Source organism: Lampris incognitus, chromosome 3 (assembly GCF_029633865.1).
Source record: "Lampris incognitus isolate fLamInc1 chromosome 3, fLamInc1.hap2, whole genome shotgun sequence".
Taxonomy (NCBI): Eukaryota; Metazoa; Chordata; class Actinopteri; order Lampriformes; family Lampridae; genus Lampris; species Lampris incognitus.
In genome coordinates this window covers 81,752,009-81,768,367 of record NC_079213.1, presented here as the reverse complement: position 1 = coordinate 81,768,367, position 16,359 = coordinate 81,752,009, and the positions used below count along the sequence as shown (strand labels likewise).

The 16,359-nt window shown below is 40.7% G+C and overlaps 2 protein-coding genes across 2 annotated transcripts; one reads left to right on the top strand and one right to left on the bottom strand.

Moving 5' to 3' along the window:
• Positions 1 to 3,681: 3,681 nt before the first annotated feature.
• Positions 3,682 to 5,384, top strand: aqp12 (aquaporin 12). The gene is made up of 3 exons (XM_056277082.1): positions 3,682 to 4,293; positions 4,650 to 4,766; positions 4,888 to 5,384. The coding sequence occupies exons 1-3, from the start codon at positions 3,699 to 3,701 to the stop codon at positions 5,025 to 5,027; spliced, it is 852 nt and encodes a 283-aa protein (XP_056133057.1). The 5' UTR covers positions 3,682 to 3,698; the 3' UTR covers positions 5,028 to 5,384.
• Positions 5,385 to 6,352: 968 nt separating this feature from the next.
• rpp21 (ribonuclease P 21 subunit) lies at positions 6,353 to 12,844 on the bottom strand. The gene is made up of 5 exons (XM_056277084.1): positions 12,711 to 12,844; positions 12,496 to 12,596; positions 11,929 to 12,011; positions 11,649 to 11,783; positions 6,353 to 6,519 (listed from the first exon to the last, which is right to left on the bottom strand). Exons 1-5 carry the CDS (start codon positions 12,765 to 12,767, stop codon positions 6,407 to 6,409), a joined length of 489 nt encoding a protein of 162 aa, XP_056133059.1. The 5' UTR covers positions 12,768 to 12,844; the 3' UTR covers positions 6,353 to 6,406.
• Positions 12,845 to 16,359: the final 3,515 nt, after the last annotated feature.

The following is a 16,359-nucleotide window of genomic DNA, read 5'->3' as shown; positions in this document are numbered from 1 at the left end:
ACAACATGCTTAAAGCATACAAAGCCATGAAGTGCAGCATGTCACTGAAAATTCATTTTCTGCATTCCCACTTGGACTTCTTCCCTGCTGATCTTGCTGCAGTCAGTGACAACCATGGTGAAAGGTTTCACCAGGACATTGCGACCGTGAAAAAGAGGTATCAAGGCAACTGGAATCCATCAGTGCTGGCTGACTACTGTTGGACACTGACATGAGAGACACCAGATGCTGAGTACAAACGAAAATCAGCTGCAAAACATTTTATGCTCAGTTGAACTAATACAATGTGTCAGGATCATTATGCGATTAAACATGTTAAATTCAATAAGTTATTTTAATATTTCCTATGTGATACAGCAAATCTGAAATTATTTTGTGTTCAGCTTGACATTGTCTATCATAATCTCTTGGGTTTTTTTTTCATGAAGCAAAACATTTGAAAAAATGTATTGTCCAGTGTAATCAGTGAGGGGACTATGACAGTGTAAGTAACTATGATAGTGGCTCATGTACAGCTGGACGTGTCAGCAGATAGAAAGTGAGTTGCAATATACTGACTTTTGTTTGCAAGATATTGCAAGCACAAAGATATAAGCACAAGAGACAAAACATCACATTCAGAAAGACTTATGTGAAATATCCCCAATGAGGAATTGTGGGCTTTTAAATATATTCTACAAAAACAGAAAGACAGGACATTTTTTTTCCCATCTGAGCACAATATGTAAATCTAGATGAAGTCCATGTACTAACACCCACTTTTGGCTGGGCCAGTTCTCGAGGCAAGATCTTCAGGACTGGTTAAGGGCAGAATGGTAACTTTGCTATGACTGGCTGCACATCCTCGTCTGCAGGTGGGTTTGAAGACTTAGATAACCTCAACATAAAACAACATAAAATATGTTTAGTTGATAAAATTACTTGTTTAATGTTTAAAAAAATATATTTTCAGAACCAACAATTGTAGTGCCATTTATTCCTCTTTTAAGTTCTTCCCTTTCAACTTAACAGGAGGAAGTGACCTGAACACTGTGCCATAGTGGTACCTTATTTGATTATTCTGGATCTTCTGTTCCACATCCATTGTTTTAGGGGCGATTTTCTGTTTAGAGAATTTGGTTCTCCTTCTGGCACTCAGGATTTCAAAGTCCTAGTAACACCCTAAGGTCAAAGGGTGGGTTTGGCTTCTGGCTTGAGCAAACTGGAGGATGCTGACTGAATCTGGTTTTCTGTGGAAAAACATTGCTGATGTGAATATCTGTTGGGTTTTTATTGCTTTTCATTCACTGTTGGATGACAAAAGCAAAAATTAAAGCAAGTTGCCCTTGTTTATCCTGACAAGGGCAAATTGCTTTGGTCCATGGTACACAGTGATGTGTTAAGTCTGGTCGTTAGTCTGGTCAAGCAATTTGCCCTTGTTTATCCTGAACATCCTTACAACAGTGGTCCATGGTACACAGTGATGTGTTAAGTCTGGTCGTTGTATCAATGTAAAGTTATCCAGTTTGACTGCTGACGCATACACAAACCCATCTTGAATAAACATCACTTAAATTTGGCCAAACTGAGGTGTGTAATTAACCACTTTTTTCTGCAAGTGACCTAATTAACGTAGATGTATTGCAGCGTGAATGAGGTTAGTTTAGCTGACCTTAGATCAGTGTTACCCTGGTGTTATCCCAGAGCTGTTCGCCTGGTAGCGTTTGATTGTTTGTTTGCTTGTTTAACCTTCCTGAAACTGACAGTGACAGACAAGACATTTTAAAGTTAACCGCTAACTTCGTGGTTATTGGAGATCTGGCACACTTGAGTTAAGTCAACCTAATAGCTTACTAATATCCTCTGCTTGACTTACCAATATCGACAATGCTTCTTCTTTATGAATGTCGACATTGACATGTGGAGGTGAAAGGAAACAAGCCAGATTTAACTTTCTTTTTTTTTTGCCGCTATTGTGGACGTGCTGTCATGGTAACACCGCTGTACCAGGCGCAGTCGCTGATGTGGAGATGATGTAAAACCAATCAATTCCCAAATCAAAATCAATAAGGGCAGGATTTTTGGAAAGTTTATACAACAAAGTTATAAATGACAGGTAATAAAAAATGATAATACACTCAAAACCCTTCTGAACTCTGTTGTTATCAAGTCTACATCAAGTCCATCTTGGTCAAAATGTAGGTCTACAACATCAAAAGCTGTAGACCTACATTTGGGTGGCAGCTTTTCCTTTTCTTTTTTTAATCAATATTATCATCGTGTTATCTGGCCCATTGTAATGAAACTGAATGATTTAGTGGTCATTTTTGGTGTGGACTCTTTTTGATTCTGGCTTCCTTGAGGAATCTTCCTCAAATATAACTGTGCATTGCCTCTTTGTGTACTACTGGCTTGACTGAAGATAGCCTCAGATGAGCTTTTATGTTTCACAGGTCGAAACATAGTGTTTGAGAGATTCCTATCAAGTTCAGTATCAGGTTTAGTATATTATCAATATATTGTCAGAATCAATGTTTACTTCTATGGCACAAGCATCGCTTGTTCAAGCTAAGTCTCAGTGAGGCCCTGAACTTACAATCTAAAGAGACTAAACTCAGGGACTGTTGGACCTGTTGGGTCCGGGCCAGATAAAAATGTTGACTGCTTTGGGCTAATATGATTAAGCTAGTTAAGACCTGAGAAAGCTGTAGAGGGTTAAACCCCCACGGTGAGGTTTTGGTTCCCTGATCTCTTGGTATTTAGTGTGATTACCCCAGCATGGGGTACATCCTGTGAACATCCACACCACTCCCTTGGGAACTAGTTTCTTCCCTACAGTGTGTTTGTGTGTATATCCATCATAAATCTTTTTCTTTTTGTGGGATCTTTGGTATTGAAGCCACAATAGCATTAAGACATGTGGCAAGAACATACTATGTTTAGTAAGCATCCTGATGATGGTTTTTTCTAATATCTTGGAAAAATACGTTAGCATCTGCCTTTTTTGGGCCTGCAACTGGCTAATTCAAAATAAAGGAGCTCTCTACTTAGGATAATGCATAGTTGCATATTGTGACCACAGCATAAATACTGCCATATTACTACTAGACTGTATGGGAAGGCCTGGATATAATTAGTGAACTGCTCAATTAATATTTTCATGGTAAGAAAGGATTTAACTTTACAAGAAGCAAAAAGATTAAGATAGAAATGTACTTTATATAATCAAAAATACTTTTTACGCCTACATCTGGCTCTACTCTGCGTTTCAGGGTGTAACCTTAGGATACCAATCAGTCTTCCTGATTAAATTGGACCCATTGCTATTCCCAAAACACTGGATCCAAATGAGGTATGCGGTGCTTTGTACCCTTATAATTGTTAATCCCCATATTTATAATACCACGTTAAAATCAACGAAATAACAAACATGTATGATAGATCCATTAGGCTCAGGATAGAAATGTTAGAAAAACAATGAATTTCATACATACACAACACTGAATATGTCCACTAGATGAGGCACTGCTCTTTGATGTCAATCAAAGCAAGGCTAACTTTCTGGCCTGACCTTGAGAAGTGCAGTGTGTATTTTGGCAGGTGGCTAAGGGATAAAAAAAACTGACGTTTCTCTGATAAGAATTGTGTCTCTGTATTTGCCACGTTGTCATACAAAGAGCCCACTCATCACTAGTCGAGCACTACAACTGACCTGAGCCATGTCTGGACTCAATGCTTCCCTTGGATACTTCTTTGCTGTTGTTGCTTTTGGGGTCTTAATCAAAACACTCCTCAGGAAGTGGCCACATTTTGGCTTCATTTTGGAGTTTTCCGCCTCTTTTGTGCTAGTGGCATGCTGGTTGGAAGTGCAGACCATTGTAGAGGTAGGTCAGTGGGCTGGGGGCCTGGGGCCGGACGTCACTGTAACCATCCTGTTTGTGGTGCTGCTGACCCATGGTGTGGTCTGTGGTAGTGCCTCGGGGAACCCTACCCAGGGTCTACTGAAATTTCTGCTACTTGAAGACACCATCCTGCCCACCTCCCTGGCTATTGCAGCCCAGTTTCTGGGGGCCCATCTTGGTCTTTTAGTTGCTATACACTACTGGGACCTGGAGCTGACGGAAATGCATATGATCAAAAACCTGATGGCGAGGGAGTGCAGCACATCCCTATTGGTTTCTTTACAACAGGGTTTTTTCACAGAATGTGTATGCACACTCATTTTTCATTTACTCCACCTGAGCCTGCGACGTAGATCGGCTCTTATCCGGGTACCCATTGTTGCAGTCTTGCTAAGTTTCGTATCCCATGCTGGTAAGTTTCATATGAACATGGAGAAAAAATATCTCACATACTGTTTAATGAACATATTACTCTGCATCTTTTCATCTCCCTCCACCTCACAAATAAGTTCCAAGGATTTAAACATGTCAAGTTTATTTTGCTTTTTTTTAATTCAACAACAAAGGACAAACATATCGAATTGACTGTCAACAGCAAAAAAAAAAATCATTTTATATTGAGTTGCGGATATTCGAGTTCAGTCTAACACTGCCAAACACCAGTGTTATCACTGCTACACTTTGCTTTGTGTCGACTTCACAGACATTTTTTCTGAGAGAAAAGGTTCTATAAGTGTCATGAAAAACTAACATTTTCTCACTCTTCAGCCAGTGGCTATACATCCGCTTACTTGAATCCATCCCTGGCTTATGGCCTTACCTTCCATTGTCCTGGGTTCACCTTCAAAGAGTATGCAGTAGTCTATTGGCTTGGACCCCTTACAGGTAAATTACATCAAATTGAAAAGAAAAAACCACTATCGGTGGACATATATCCTGGAACAATTATGAGGTTGTTTTTTTTTTTAAATGTAAACATATTGGTGAAGTTTTTTTTTCCTTTCAGGAATGATTCTGGCACTTTTCTTGTACATGGGCCATATTCCAAGGATTTTTGCAAAGAATCTGCTATATTCTCAGAAAACACGTTTCAAAGTGCCAAAGGGAAATACCTCAGGAAGCCAAGGAGATAAAAAGAACAAATGAGTTAAACAAACAAATAAATATATGTATATTCATTTTTCAGTTCACCCACTCTTAGGAAATAAATACTTGAATCTGACAAAATTACTGAGTCAAGAATTATTGCTTTGGATAATTTCGTCTGCAGGTACACAGGATGTGAAATGATACTGGGAGAAACAACTACATACTGTTACTAACAGGTAGGGCAAGTAGTTAAGAGACGGTGGTTTGTCCAAATAGCTGAATTCTAGGGTTATGATGACAAACCATCTGATTCATGTCATTACATATCCACTTACTGCATGTTATCTCCTATACGTAAAGACAACACAGAATACAGTGTTGAACAAGCTGGATTCAAATCCCCCCCCCTCGCTCTGAATACTACAAAGGGTACTGAACTTACAGACCCCACTCTATCAGTATATTAGCAATGGTGGAATGTATTTGTATTTCCATTTGCCCCCCCCCCTTCCCTCCATCATTTTCGGAAACTGGCCCAAAATGATAAAGAACACCAGACCAGAAGTTTCAAGGGCGCTGAGAAATTCCACACTCGACATGCCCTTCATCAGTAAGTACGCCAAGCACTGTGGTGACACTGAAACTGCGTTTATTAAACTAGTACTACATTCTGGATTGTTAATCCGCTGCAAAAAATATCAAAACTGTCAACATCCTCCAACAACTTCCAACATTCTGGTGTGCTTCGCTGCTCTCTAAACATAGCCATCACTGACTTGACAAATTCATGGCACGTGATTACTACTTGTTATCCTATCATGATATGGTGGTGACTGAATCTAAATTGTAGCAACACTAAAAATTGCAAATAATATGATAATATAAACTTCACAATTCAAGACCATCTCTGCTATTAGGGAGCTGGGGGAATTGACTGGAGAGGTTTTTACATTAGGGAAATACAGTTCAAACCCAACAACTGGTTTAATCAAAAATTATAAGCTACCACCATTAATATTTCAGGATCAACTACTACTTTCGGCTGCTCCCGTTAGGGGTCGCCACAGCGGATCATGCGTTTCCATTTCTTCCTGTCTTCTGCGTCTTCCTCTGTCACACCAGCCACCTGCATGTCTTCCCTCACCACATCCATAAACCTCCTCTTTGGCCTTCCTCTTCTCCTCTTCCCTGGCAGCTCCATATTCAGCATCCTTCTCCCAATATACTCGGCATCTCTCCTCCACACATGTCCAAGCCATCTCAATCTTGCCTCTCTTGCTTTGTCCCCAAACCGTCCAACCTGAGCGGTCCCTCTAATATAATCGTTCCTAATCCTGTCCTTCTTCGTTACTCCCAGTGAAAGTCTTAGCATCTTCAACTCTGCCACCTCCAGCTCCGCCTCCTGTCTTTGGGGTGGCAGAGTTAATATTTCAGGATCAGGAGGTGAAATCTGCTGTTAACTTCTTGGAAGGATCCACACTGGATTTTGAGGGCAGGGGTCCTTCACCCTTTGCTTCCTTTTGGGGCACTTTAGTTGAGGGGCCTAGACCTGTGGGTGAGAAAAAAAATTAACATTAAAGGATGATGCCAGATTGTTCTCATGTGGGCTGGTAGCATTACAAAAACACTCTTAGAGAGGCAATGAAGTCTAGCCAGGATTAGCATCCTTACTAAGTTGGACTAAGGAGGCCAGTACCTGTAGGATAGGATACTGTCCTTGGTATATAAGATGAAATAAACCCACACCATCCCTCCAGATCCCAATATTAATTTTGATTGCCATGGCTCCAAAAACATTTGCTCTGAAACATGTGGAACAAATTGAATTGAACATAAGTTTTAAGCAACTTATTTGTTAGAGGTAATTCAGCATTCATCCAAATATGTTTTATAACCAATGGCATTTTATGTGCTACTTTAAATGCAGTACTCACATATAATAATTAACCTGGCTCACCGCTGACAATGGGCTTGTCCCCAATGACTGAATAAAAAAGAAAATCTTATCATTAAACCTGGTGCTAGAAAATCACCCAGTGGTTAAATGATCATGGAATGACTGCACTTAAAGAGAAATTCTGGTGCCAATAACCTGTGTGTCCAGACAGTGCCGGTGGTCTGTTTATTCTTTTTAAGACTATAACAGCCTCTGTGCAAATTCCTTTTGATTGAGAAATCAACGGTTTCCTGCCAAGAGAGTTGTTCTACATTGCCATCATGTACCAGTATGCATTGTTCTAGAGTTTTTCAACAGTGGAGATTCCTCAGCCAGTCAGCAATGTAGTTCTTTCATTATCCACTGATGTTAGTGGCTGCCACAGGAGCTTGCTCTGTCCACAACTGAGACACTGCACCACAATGAAATGAGTAAGCTACAGGTATCCAAACTGGTCAGGGGTGGAAAAAGGTGAGAAGGCTTGCATGAGCAGAGAAAAACATAGACCCGCTATGCTCCCCTGGAGATTTCTTTTTTTAATAAGCAACTAAATGGTAATTTCTGGTTTATTTTAGGATTACTCTGGTGCTGGTCACAAGCTAACAGAATTACAAGAAAGAGCCAAATAAAGTGCAAAGTATTAATGTATTAAGTACAAATGTACCTATGATATGCTCACATTTACAAAGAAACTTAACAAAGGGCAGCCCCAACAGATACACAACTAATTACAATTATTTTCAAAATTATTACTCTCCATATCTGCTCTGTGCCAGAAATCATGTTAAAATGTGAAAAGAAAAATTACAAATGTGAATATTAAAAAGTATCCTATGCGTTAGGACTGGTGGTGAGGACAAGGCTAGAGGGGTCTGTCCTTGTTTTTTCTTCTTGGCCTGGACCAGTGTCTCAAGAGCCAGCTTTTGCCTTTTTTTCTGTGTGCCTCAGCCTTGTCCTCTTCTCTTCAGCTGTCTGTCTTTTGCTCTTCTGAGCACTGCCAGATGGTTGGCAGCCATACTTGCTCTGCTGCCACTTTTCTAGCAACTCTGCTGCTGCTGGCATTTATCAGTGGTTTCTGCCAACCGGATGTTTTTACAGAGTGTGCAGTCCACCTCCCCATACCTGACATCCCCCCTTAACAATGTTAGCTAGCTTGCTAACAATTCTTGTTTCCACCAAAATGATCTCTTACCTCAGGCTTTCCGACTGGCAGGTGTTTTTCAGTTTTCAGTTGACACCTGTATTTTTGTGGCTGGCACACGCCACTGTGGCAACTTTGTTTCGGCTTTTTCCACACAGCAGCTCATAGACCGATGTTCTGGGCTCGCACTGTGCTGTGACTACCTAATTGATTGGCTGGTGCCTTTTGTTGACAGTCAATGCACGCTCATTCAGACACGCATCCACTGCATCAGATGTTCGCACTCCATTGTCTTTCTATGGAAGTCACTTTGAGTGGGCATGGTCTCACCCCCCCCCCCCATTATTTCTCAGTGGATCTGCACGAATCACGTAGGTGACCTATTTTGGATTCAAAATGGTGAATTTAGCTGAAAGGTGGCAAGTTTGTATGCCTGAAGCTATAGTTTGCTGTGGCAAGCTACAGCAGTGCATAAGTGACACTGGATGTCACTTAACTTTCTGCTTTTAAATTCGAATAAAACTGAGATGCTGGTCATTGGCCTTGCTAGACACAGACACCAATTTGATCAAGTAACGATAAAAATCAACGATTCTGTGGTTTCACAAAGTGTGGCAGCCAAAAATCTTGGTGTTATGTTTGATCCCAGCCTTTCCATTGATAAGCACATTAAAGAAATCACCAAGACTGCCTTTTTTTTCACTTACGTAAAATAGCTAAAATTTTGTCTTTTCTGTCCATGGCTGACGCAGAGACTCTAATACATGCATTGTTTCATCCAGACTTGATTACTGTAATGTTCTGTTTTCAGGTCTGCCACATGCTAGCACTGAAAGGCTTCAGATGGTTCAGAATACTGCTGCTAGAATCCTAACTAAATCTAGGAAATTTGACCATATTACACCAATTCTTGCCTCCCTTCATTGGCTTCCTATCCATGTTAGATCAGAATACAAGGTGCTTCTGCTGACTTATAAAATCCTAAATGGGCTTGCCCTGTCTTACCTGTCTGATCTCCTTAAACCGTACATTCCATCTCGAGCTCTTTGCTCTCAAAATACAGGGCTCCTGTGTGTGCTCAAAGTTAAAAAGAAGTCAGCTGGTGGCAGGGCCTTTTCCTATTGGGCTCCGTTCTTGTGCAATAACCTGCCTGCTGCCATCAGATAATCAGAGTCTGTCCGGGTAGCGTAGTGGTCTATTCCGTTGCCTACCAACATGAGATCGCCGGGTCAAATCCCTGTGTTACCTTCGGCTTGGTCGGGCGTCCCAACAGACACAATTGGCCGTGTTTGCGGGTGGGAAGTCGGGTGTGGGTATTTGTCCTGGTCGCTGTACTAGCGTCTCCTCTGGTCGGTCGGGGCGCCCCCCCAGATCGGCAGAGAGGGGGTGGAGAAGTGACTGGGATGGCTCAAAAAGAGCAGGGTAATTGGCCGGATACAATTGGAGAGAAAAAGGGGGAAATTTGAAGAAAAAAAAAAGACAATCAGAGTCTGTTGAGTCCTTTAAATCCAAACTTAAAACTTATTTTTTTGCCTTAGCTTACAATTAGTTGCCTTTAAGTTGAGTGCTTCACAACCTGCACTGCATGGCGGGTCAGCTTCTGTCCCAATGAATTTACCAACCACTGTCCTGCTGACGAGATTGTAGTGTATAGATTATGACTAATTGATGACTCAATTGATTATGACTAATGACCATTGCAAACTGTTCTCTTCTTTCACATGTATTTTCTCTCTCTCTGAACGATGTCTTCTCCTTTCTCTTTTTCTGTGTGTGAATGGTGTCATATGAGTCTCCCTTGTGTGTATGTGCAGTCGGTCCTCCTCCCAGGTCTCCGTGGTGATGGCGGTTGCCACCTGGATGCTGCTTGGCATTCCCCTCATCAAATGTTCTTTTTATATATATATATATACACTACCGTTCAAAAGTTTGGGATCACCCAAACAATTTTGTGTTTTCCATGAAAAGTCACACTTATTCACCACCATATGTTGTGAAATGAATAGAAAATAGAGTCAAGACATTGACAAGGTTAGAAATAATGATTTGTATTTGAAATAAGATTTTTTTTACATCAAACTTTGCTTTCGTCAAAGAATCCTCCATTTGCAGCAATTACAGCATTGCAGACCTTTGGCATTCTAGCTGTTAATTTGTTGAGGTAATCTGGAGAAATTGCACCCCAATTACACACCGGTGTGTACTACTCCCTTCAGAGGACAGCACAAACAGGCTCTAACCAGAGTAGAAAAAGAAGTGGGAGGCCGCGTTGCACAACTGAACAAGAAGATAAGTACATTAGAGTCTCTAGTTTGAGAAACAGACGCCTCACAGGTCCCCAACTGGCATCTTCATTAAATAGTACCTGTTAGAGCCTGTTTGTGCTGTCCTCTGAAGGGAGTAGTACACACCGGTGTAGGAAATCTTCAATTTCTTAGCAATTTCTCGCATGGAATAGCCTTCATTTCTAAGAACAAGAATAGACTGTCGAGTTTCAGATGAAAGTTCTCTTTTTCTGGCCATTTTGAGCGTTTAATTGACCCCACAAATGTGATGCTCCAGAAACTCAATCTGCTCAAAGAAGTGCCCATCCAACCAATCCAACTTGTGGGAGCTGCTTCTGGAAGCGTGGGGTGCAATTTCTCCAGATTACCTCAACAAATTAACAGCTAGAATGCCAAAGGTCTGCAATGCTGTAATTGCTGCAAATGGAGGATTCTTTGACGAAAGCAAAGTTTGATGTAAAAAAAATCTTATTTCAAATACAAATCATTATTTCTAACCTTGTCAATGTCTTGACTCTATTTTCTATTCATTTCACAACATATGGTGGTGAATAAGTGTGACTTTTCATGGAAAACACGAAATTGTTTGGGTGATCCCAAACTTTTGAACGGTAGTGTATATATTCTTTTTTACATGGTGATGCTGGTCACATGGCTTGGGTCCTGGGCTGTTCCGGTGGCGTCTGGACACTGCTTGGCATCTCGCGCATCATATTCTTCATAAAATTTATAATTCCATTATAATTCTGTTTATCCTCTTTCATTGTTGTATTCTGTACATTGTGTAAACACAACATCCATGGCACGTTGTCCGTCTTGGGAGAGAGATCCCTCCTCTGTTGCTCTCCCTGAGGTTTCTTCCTATTTTTTCTCCGTTAAAGGTTTTTTTTGGGGGAGTTGTTCCTTATCCGATGAGAGGGTCTAAGGACAGGATGTTGTGTTGCTGTAAAGCCCACTGAGGCAAATTTGTAATTTGTGATATCGGGCTATACAAATAAAATTGACTTGACTTGACTTACATACAACATTGGCAAGTATTGTATGTTATAGAGATGCCACCACTATGAGTAAAAAATGGAAATAAGGTTGAAAATTGGGGGAAATTTCCATTTAAGGAAGCAATGTCAATAAAAAAAATTGAGATTAAATTTCCAATTTTTTCTCATCTTCTGTGGATTTTGCAGGTGGATTTGGATTTAATATGTAGTCTGTTGCAGTGTTGCAGCTGGATCACTGATTGATTCAAATTACATTAATCATCAAGAGGCCTTTCTAGAGGAACTACAGTGAAACTAGTGTTGGTTGAGTTTCATCACCTGTCTGTGTCTGGTTCTCCTGCTGGGCTTCAGGCTGGTCTACCCAGAGACGATACTCCGGATTATTCAACAAAGTCTTGCTTTGTCCACAGCTGAGACATCGAATCACAGTAAAACGAATCTTGCCATTTTTTCCTTGTTAGACAAAGGAAAAAGAGAAGGTTAGTGATAGAAACAGAGAAAAGACAAAGATTTATTATCTTTTAAGTTTGACTTTACAAATTGAGATGAAATAAGCTATGCATTTGCTTTGATTCAGGGAGGAGGGTGGCTCACTTACTTCTCTGTCTGAATGTAGCAGTCACTCCAGGTAAGAGCAATGCACAGCACTTCTTGCATAATGTTCGTTTAACTGATGGATCTCTGCAACATTTACCATTGACAGAAATTAGATGTTTACACTCATGACAGCGGATGTTGCAATACGCTTCAATAGCTTAAGATCAACTATAAAATGCAAGGGATTGTATCATTTCTTAGGGGAAAGGCCTTCCCAGCAGTAACTACTAAAATGAGCAACTGCAAAAAGCACTCATGATCAGGACATTTATGGATTAGCTATTGTCTATGCCAGTGATAAAAAGTATCAAAAAGTAAATTTTGTTTGTGTTTGCATGTACATTTACAGAATTACAACTGAACCAAAATCATAAAATCAGACTCGAATTCTCAAAAATAAAAATAAAAAAAATAAACGAGTGAACGGACTTTCAACAGTAAAGTTACAAAAACCTTTTTACTTGGAGAACGCTCAAGGTAATAACGTGTGCCAAACATTAATCTATGCCAAAATTAATACTAGCAGCCTGATGGATGCCTTCAGGAAACGTTAAAGGGACCAGCTTACTGTCTCAGAACTAGACGTCTTGCAATGGTCTTCTGTGTAAAACAATAAAAACGAGCTAGCTCCCCATTCCCCGGGCTCTGAGACAAAACACAGTGAGCTGCCTGCAAGGCAGTAAAAAGCAAAAAAGGCTTTAGATGCTTAGCAACGTAGCAAACGACTGTAATGTGGAATGTGTATTTCTGATAGCCTAAAAAAAGAAATCATATTTTTCCTACCTGATATAAGAAGTTCAGCCTTTGGTAGGCTTCCTTGTCTTTTAAGTAACCTGCCATTCACGCGGAAATTAGTAGAAATATGGCTGTAATTAGCTGTGTTAATACATGCCCACTCTCAATTAACTACAGTTCTGTCAGCGTCGCTACTCTATTGGTCTCTTTCACTTCCTGGTCAAACAAAGGTACTTCCGAGTTCGTGCACTTGTACCAGAAGCATAGAATAAGATTAGATTGCCATCATGTGCCTTAAAAACGAACAAAAAACATAACGTTGAAGGAAAAGTCAAGTCAAGCTCTTGGTGGGAGATAGTTTCTACGTCAGTAGGAGATCGTTGCTAAAATAATCGTTTGTCGATGAATTGAAATAAAACCAACCCTGCGTTTCATTTTTGTTTTAACCCTGCGTTTCATTAGTTTCCTCTCAGCCCTTGGTAATACGAAAAAGGATCACTCAATCACAGGCTCTCCTTTCACTACCGAAATTGCACACTTAGCTGTTCATTATGGCTACTGTTACCGAATGTACAATATGCTATTTGAAAACGTTTACTGTTACACCTGTTCATTGTGGTTACTGCTACTGCACAATCTGCCATTAACACAAGTTTAGTTTACAATACCATTGCATAGCATGTCACCTTTACTATTGTACAGACCTTCTCTACTGTAGCACACTGCCCAACAAAGTACATCCAAAGTCTGCACTGATTGTTATTAGAACATGTGTCCCCTTCTTGCACTTTGATTTCTCCAAGTACTTTTATAAGTACTTTTATTTCCACTTGCGTGTTGAGCCAGAAAAAAACAAGCATTTTCCATGAGAATATGTGTTAACTTACTTTTCATATCTACAACTACTTTTCATACTTTTACTTTTCATATATGACAAATAAATGAAATATGACCACATACGGGCTTCTGAAGCACCCCCTCTAACATGGAGGCAGTGTAAGGTTCAGCACCGCGGACAGCAGCCCCTCCCACAGAGGTCACCTGTGCAGAGCCCCTGCGCACTGACGATTTGATCCCAACCTTTTGCCCTCTTAATAATGAAATGCCATGTTGTTAGTTATAACATTGTGACCCATAAATTAAAAAAAAGCAACTTTGCATGTAATTTTTTTCAAGTCAATGAGAAGAGACGGCACACTTTCTTGCATCGGGTCGTGATGGGAAATTATCATTTGAGACTATTCAGACTTCATGTTATCAAACTTAACTTGATGCAGTATTTTGATATCTATGTACTTACTGTGTATTTTGATGTTTGTCCATGCAACTTGACTTTCTTCAAATGATCACTTGTTGGATCTTTCAAAAATCAAACAAAAACTCAATTGATTAGTTAGTAACTTTATATTTCAGGTAACCCAATCTAATTTAATGCCTATATATATATATATATATATATATAAACATAACAAACATAAACATAACAAATCCAATGTTTTAAATTCAGAAACACTTAATTAAAATCCATCAAATTACAAATTAGTGTAAATATTAATACTGAGATAACAAAGTCTTGTATCTGTTAGTGTTCCAGTACCTTAATGGAGGAGGGGGCTGGGTTGCTTTACGGTTGTACTCTGCATATACCCAGACCATCTACCACAGAGAGAGCATTAGTATCTAAGTGTATATAATATATACACTTAGATACTAATGTTTTTAGTTTTTCCAGCACAACTTTAGTTTTTCCAGCACATCCCACATAATTTTTCCATCACAACTTTAGTTTTTCCAGCACATCCCACAGATGCTTGATCAGATTGAGATGTAGGGAGTTTGGAGACCAGGGCAATATGTTCCTCAAACCATTCCTGAACAATTTCTGCAGTTTGGCAGGGCACATTATCCTGCCGAAAGGGGCCACTACCATCAGGAAATACCATTGCCATGAAGGGGTGTACCTGGTCTGCAACAATGTTAGGTAGGTGGTATGTGTCAGAGTAAGATCCACATGAATGCCAGTACCCAAGGTTTCCCAGAAGAACATTGCCAAGAGCATCACACTGCCTCCATTGCCTTACCTACTTCCCATAGTGCATCCTGGTGCCATCTCTTCCCCTGGTAAATGACGCACCCGGCCGTCCACATGATGTAAAAGAAAATGTGACTTATCAGACCAAGCCACCTTCTTCCATTGCTCCATGGTCCAGTTCTGACACTCGCGTGCCCATTGTAGGCGCTCTCGGGGGTGGACAGGGGTCATCATGGGCACTTTGACCGGTCTGTGCTATGCAGCCCCATATGCAGCAAGCTGTCATGGACTGTGTTCTGATACCTGTCTATAATAGCCAGCATGAACTTTTTCAGCAGTTTGAGCTATAATAGCTCTTCTGTGTGATCAGACCAGATGGGGCTAACCTTCGCTCCTCATGCGCATCAATGAGCCTTGAGGGCCATGACCCCTGTCACCGGTTGTCCTTCCTTGGACCCCTTTTGGTAGGTACTGACCACTGCATACTGCGAACACCCCACAAGATCTGCCGTTTTGGAGATGTTCTGACCCAGTCATTTAGCCATCACAATTTAGCCCGTGACAAAGTTGCTCAGATCCTCATGCTTGCCCAGTTTTCCTGCTTCCAACACATCAACTTCCAAAATTGACTGTTTACTTGTGCCTAATATATCCCACCCCTTGACAGGTGCCATTGTAACGAGATAATGTTATTCACTTACCTGTCAGTGGTTTTAATGTTTTGGCTGATTGGTGTATACACACACACACACACACACACACACACACACACACATTATAAAACCAAGAGAAACACGTAGAGCTAAAATATCTATTATACTAATAACAGACCGTTTACTTTGTTTTGCCTTAAGTGCGAATATACAAAGCTGAAAAAGCACAAAAGTCATGTAGCAACTGACCTGTATGCGCCGAACCGTTTTAATACCCTCAACACACGACCGGGTTCTTTTCTTCAAAAGTAGACTATATCAACTTTTTTCAAAAAATGTTTCAAAAGAAAGATGAACGATAAAACTTTAACTCATTAGAAAAAGAAAAAAAAGTAAATGTATGAGTGTGTGTGAGCCCTGTGGTGGCCTGGCGGCCTGTCCAGGGTGTCTCCCCGCCTCCCGCCCAGTGACTGCTGGGATAGGCTCCTGCATCCCCGTGACCCTGACAGCAGGATAAGCGGTTTGGATAATGGATGGATGGAACCCTGCGTATGCTGATGTACCATGTGCAGCTTGATAGCATGGTTGCCAGGTTTTGTTGGTTTGTTCCACCTAAAGTAAGATGTACCAAACACCTTAAAACAAACTACACTGTTTCAGGAAAAGACACGGTTCACATCAACACGTGCACACTCACTCCCACAGATTGTGCAATTTCTTGTGGCGATTGAGTTGATGATCTGTTCGCGACTATTGGCTGAAACCTTTTTTGTGTGTGTGTGTGTGTGTGTGTGGGGGGGGGGATCTATTATCACAAAGCTTTCCCATCATGGATACCGCCTTTAGGGTGTCAAAAACAAGGTAAACTAATCTAGAGGTCTGCAGCCTACAGTGTCCGTAACAGCCATGGCCTTGGGATGACAGCTAAACAAGAGATGTTCTCATCAAGTCCGTGGAAAATGTCCAGAAATCTCTGCCAATAAACACCAGTCATTTTCACACCCAAGTCACA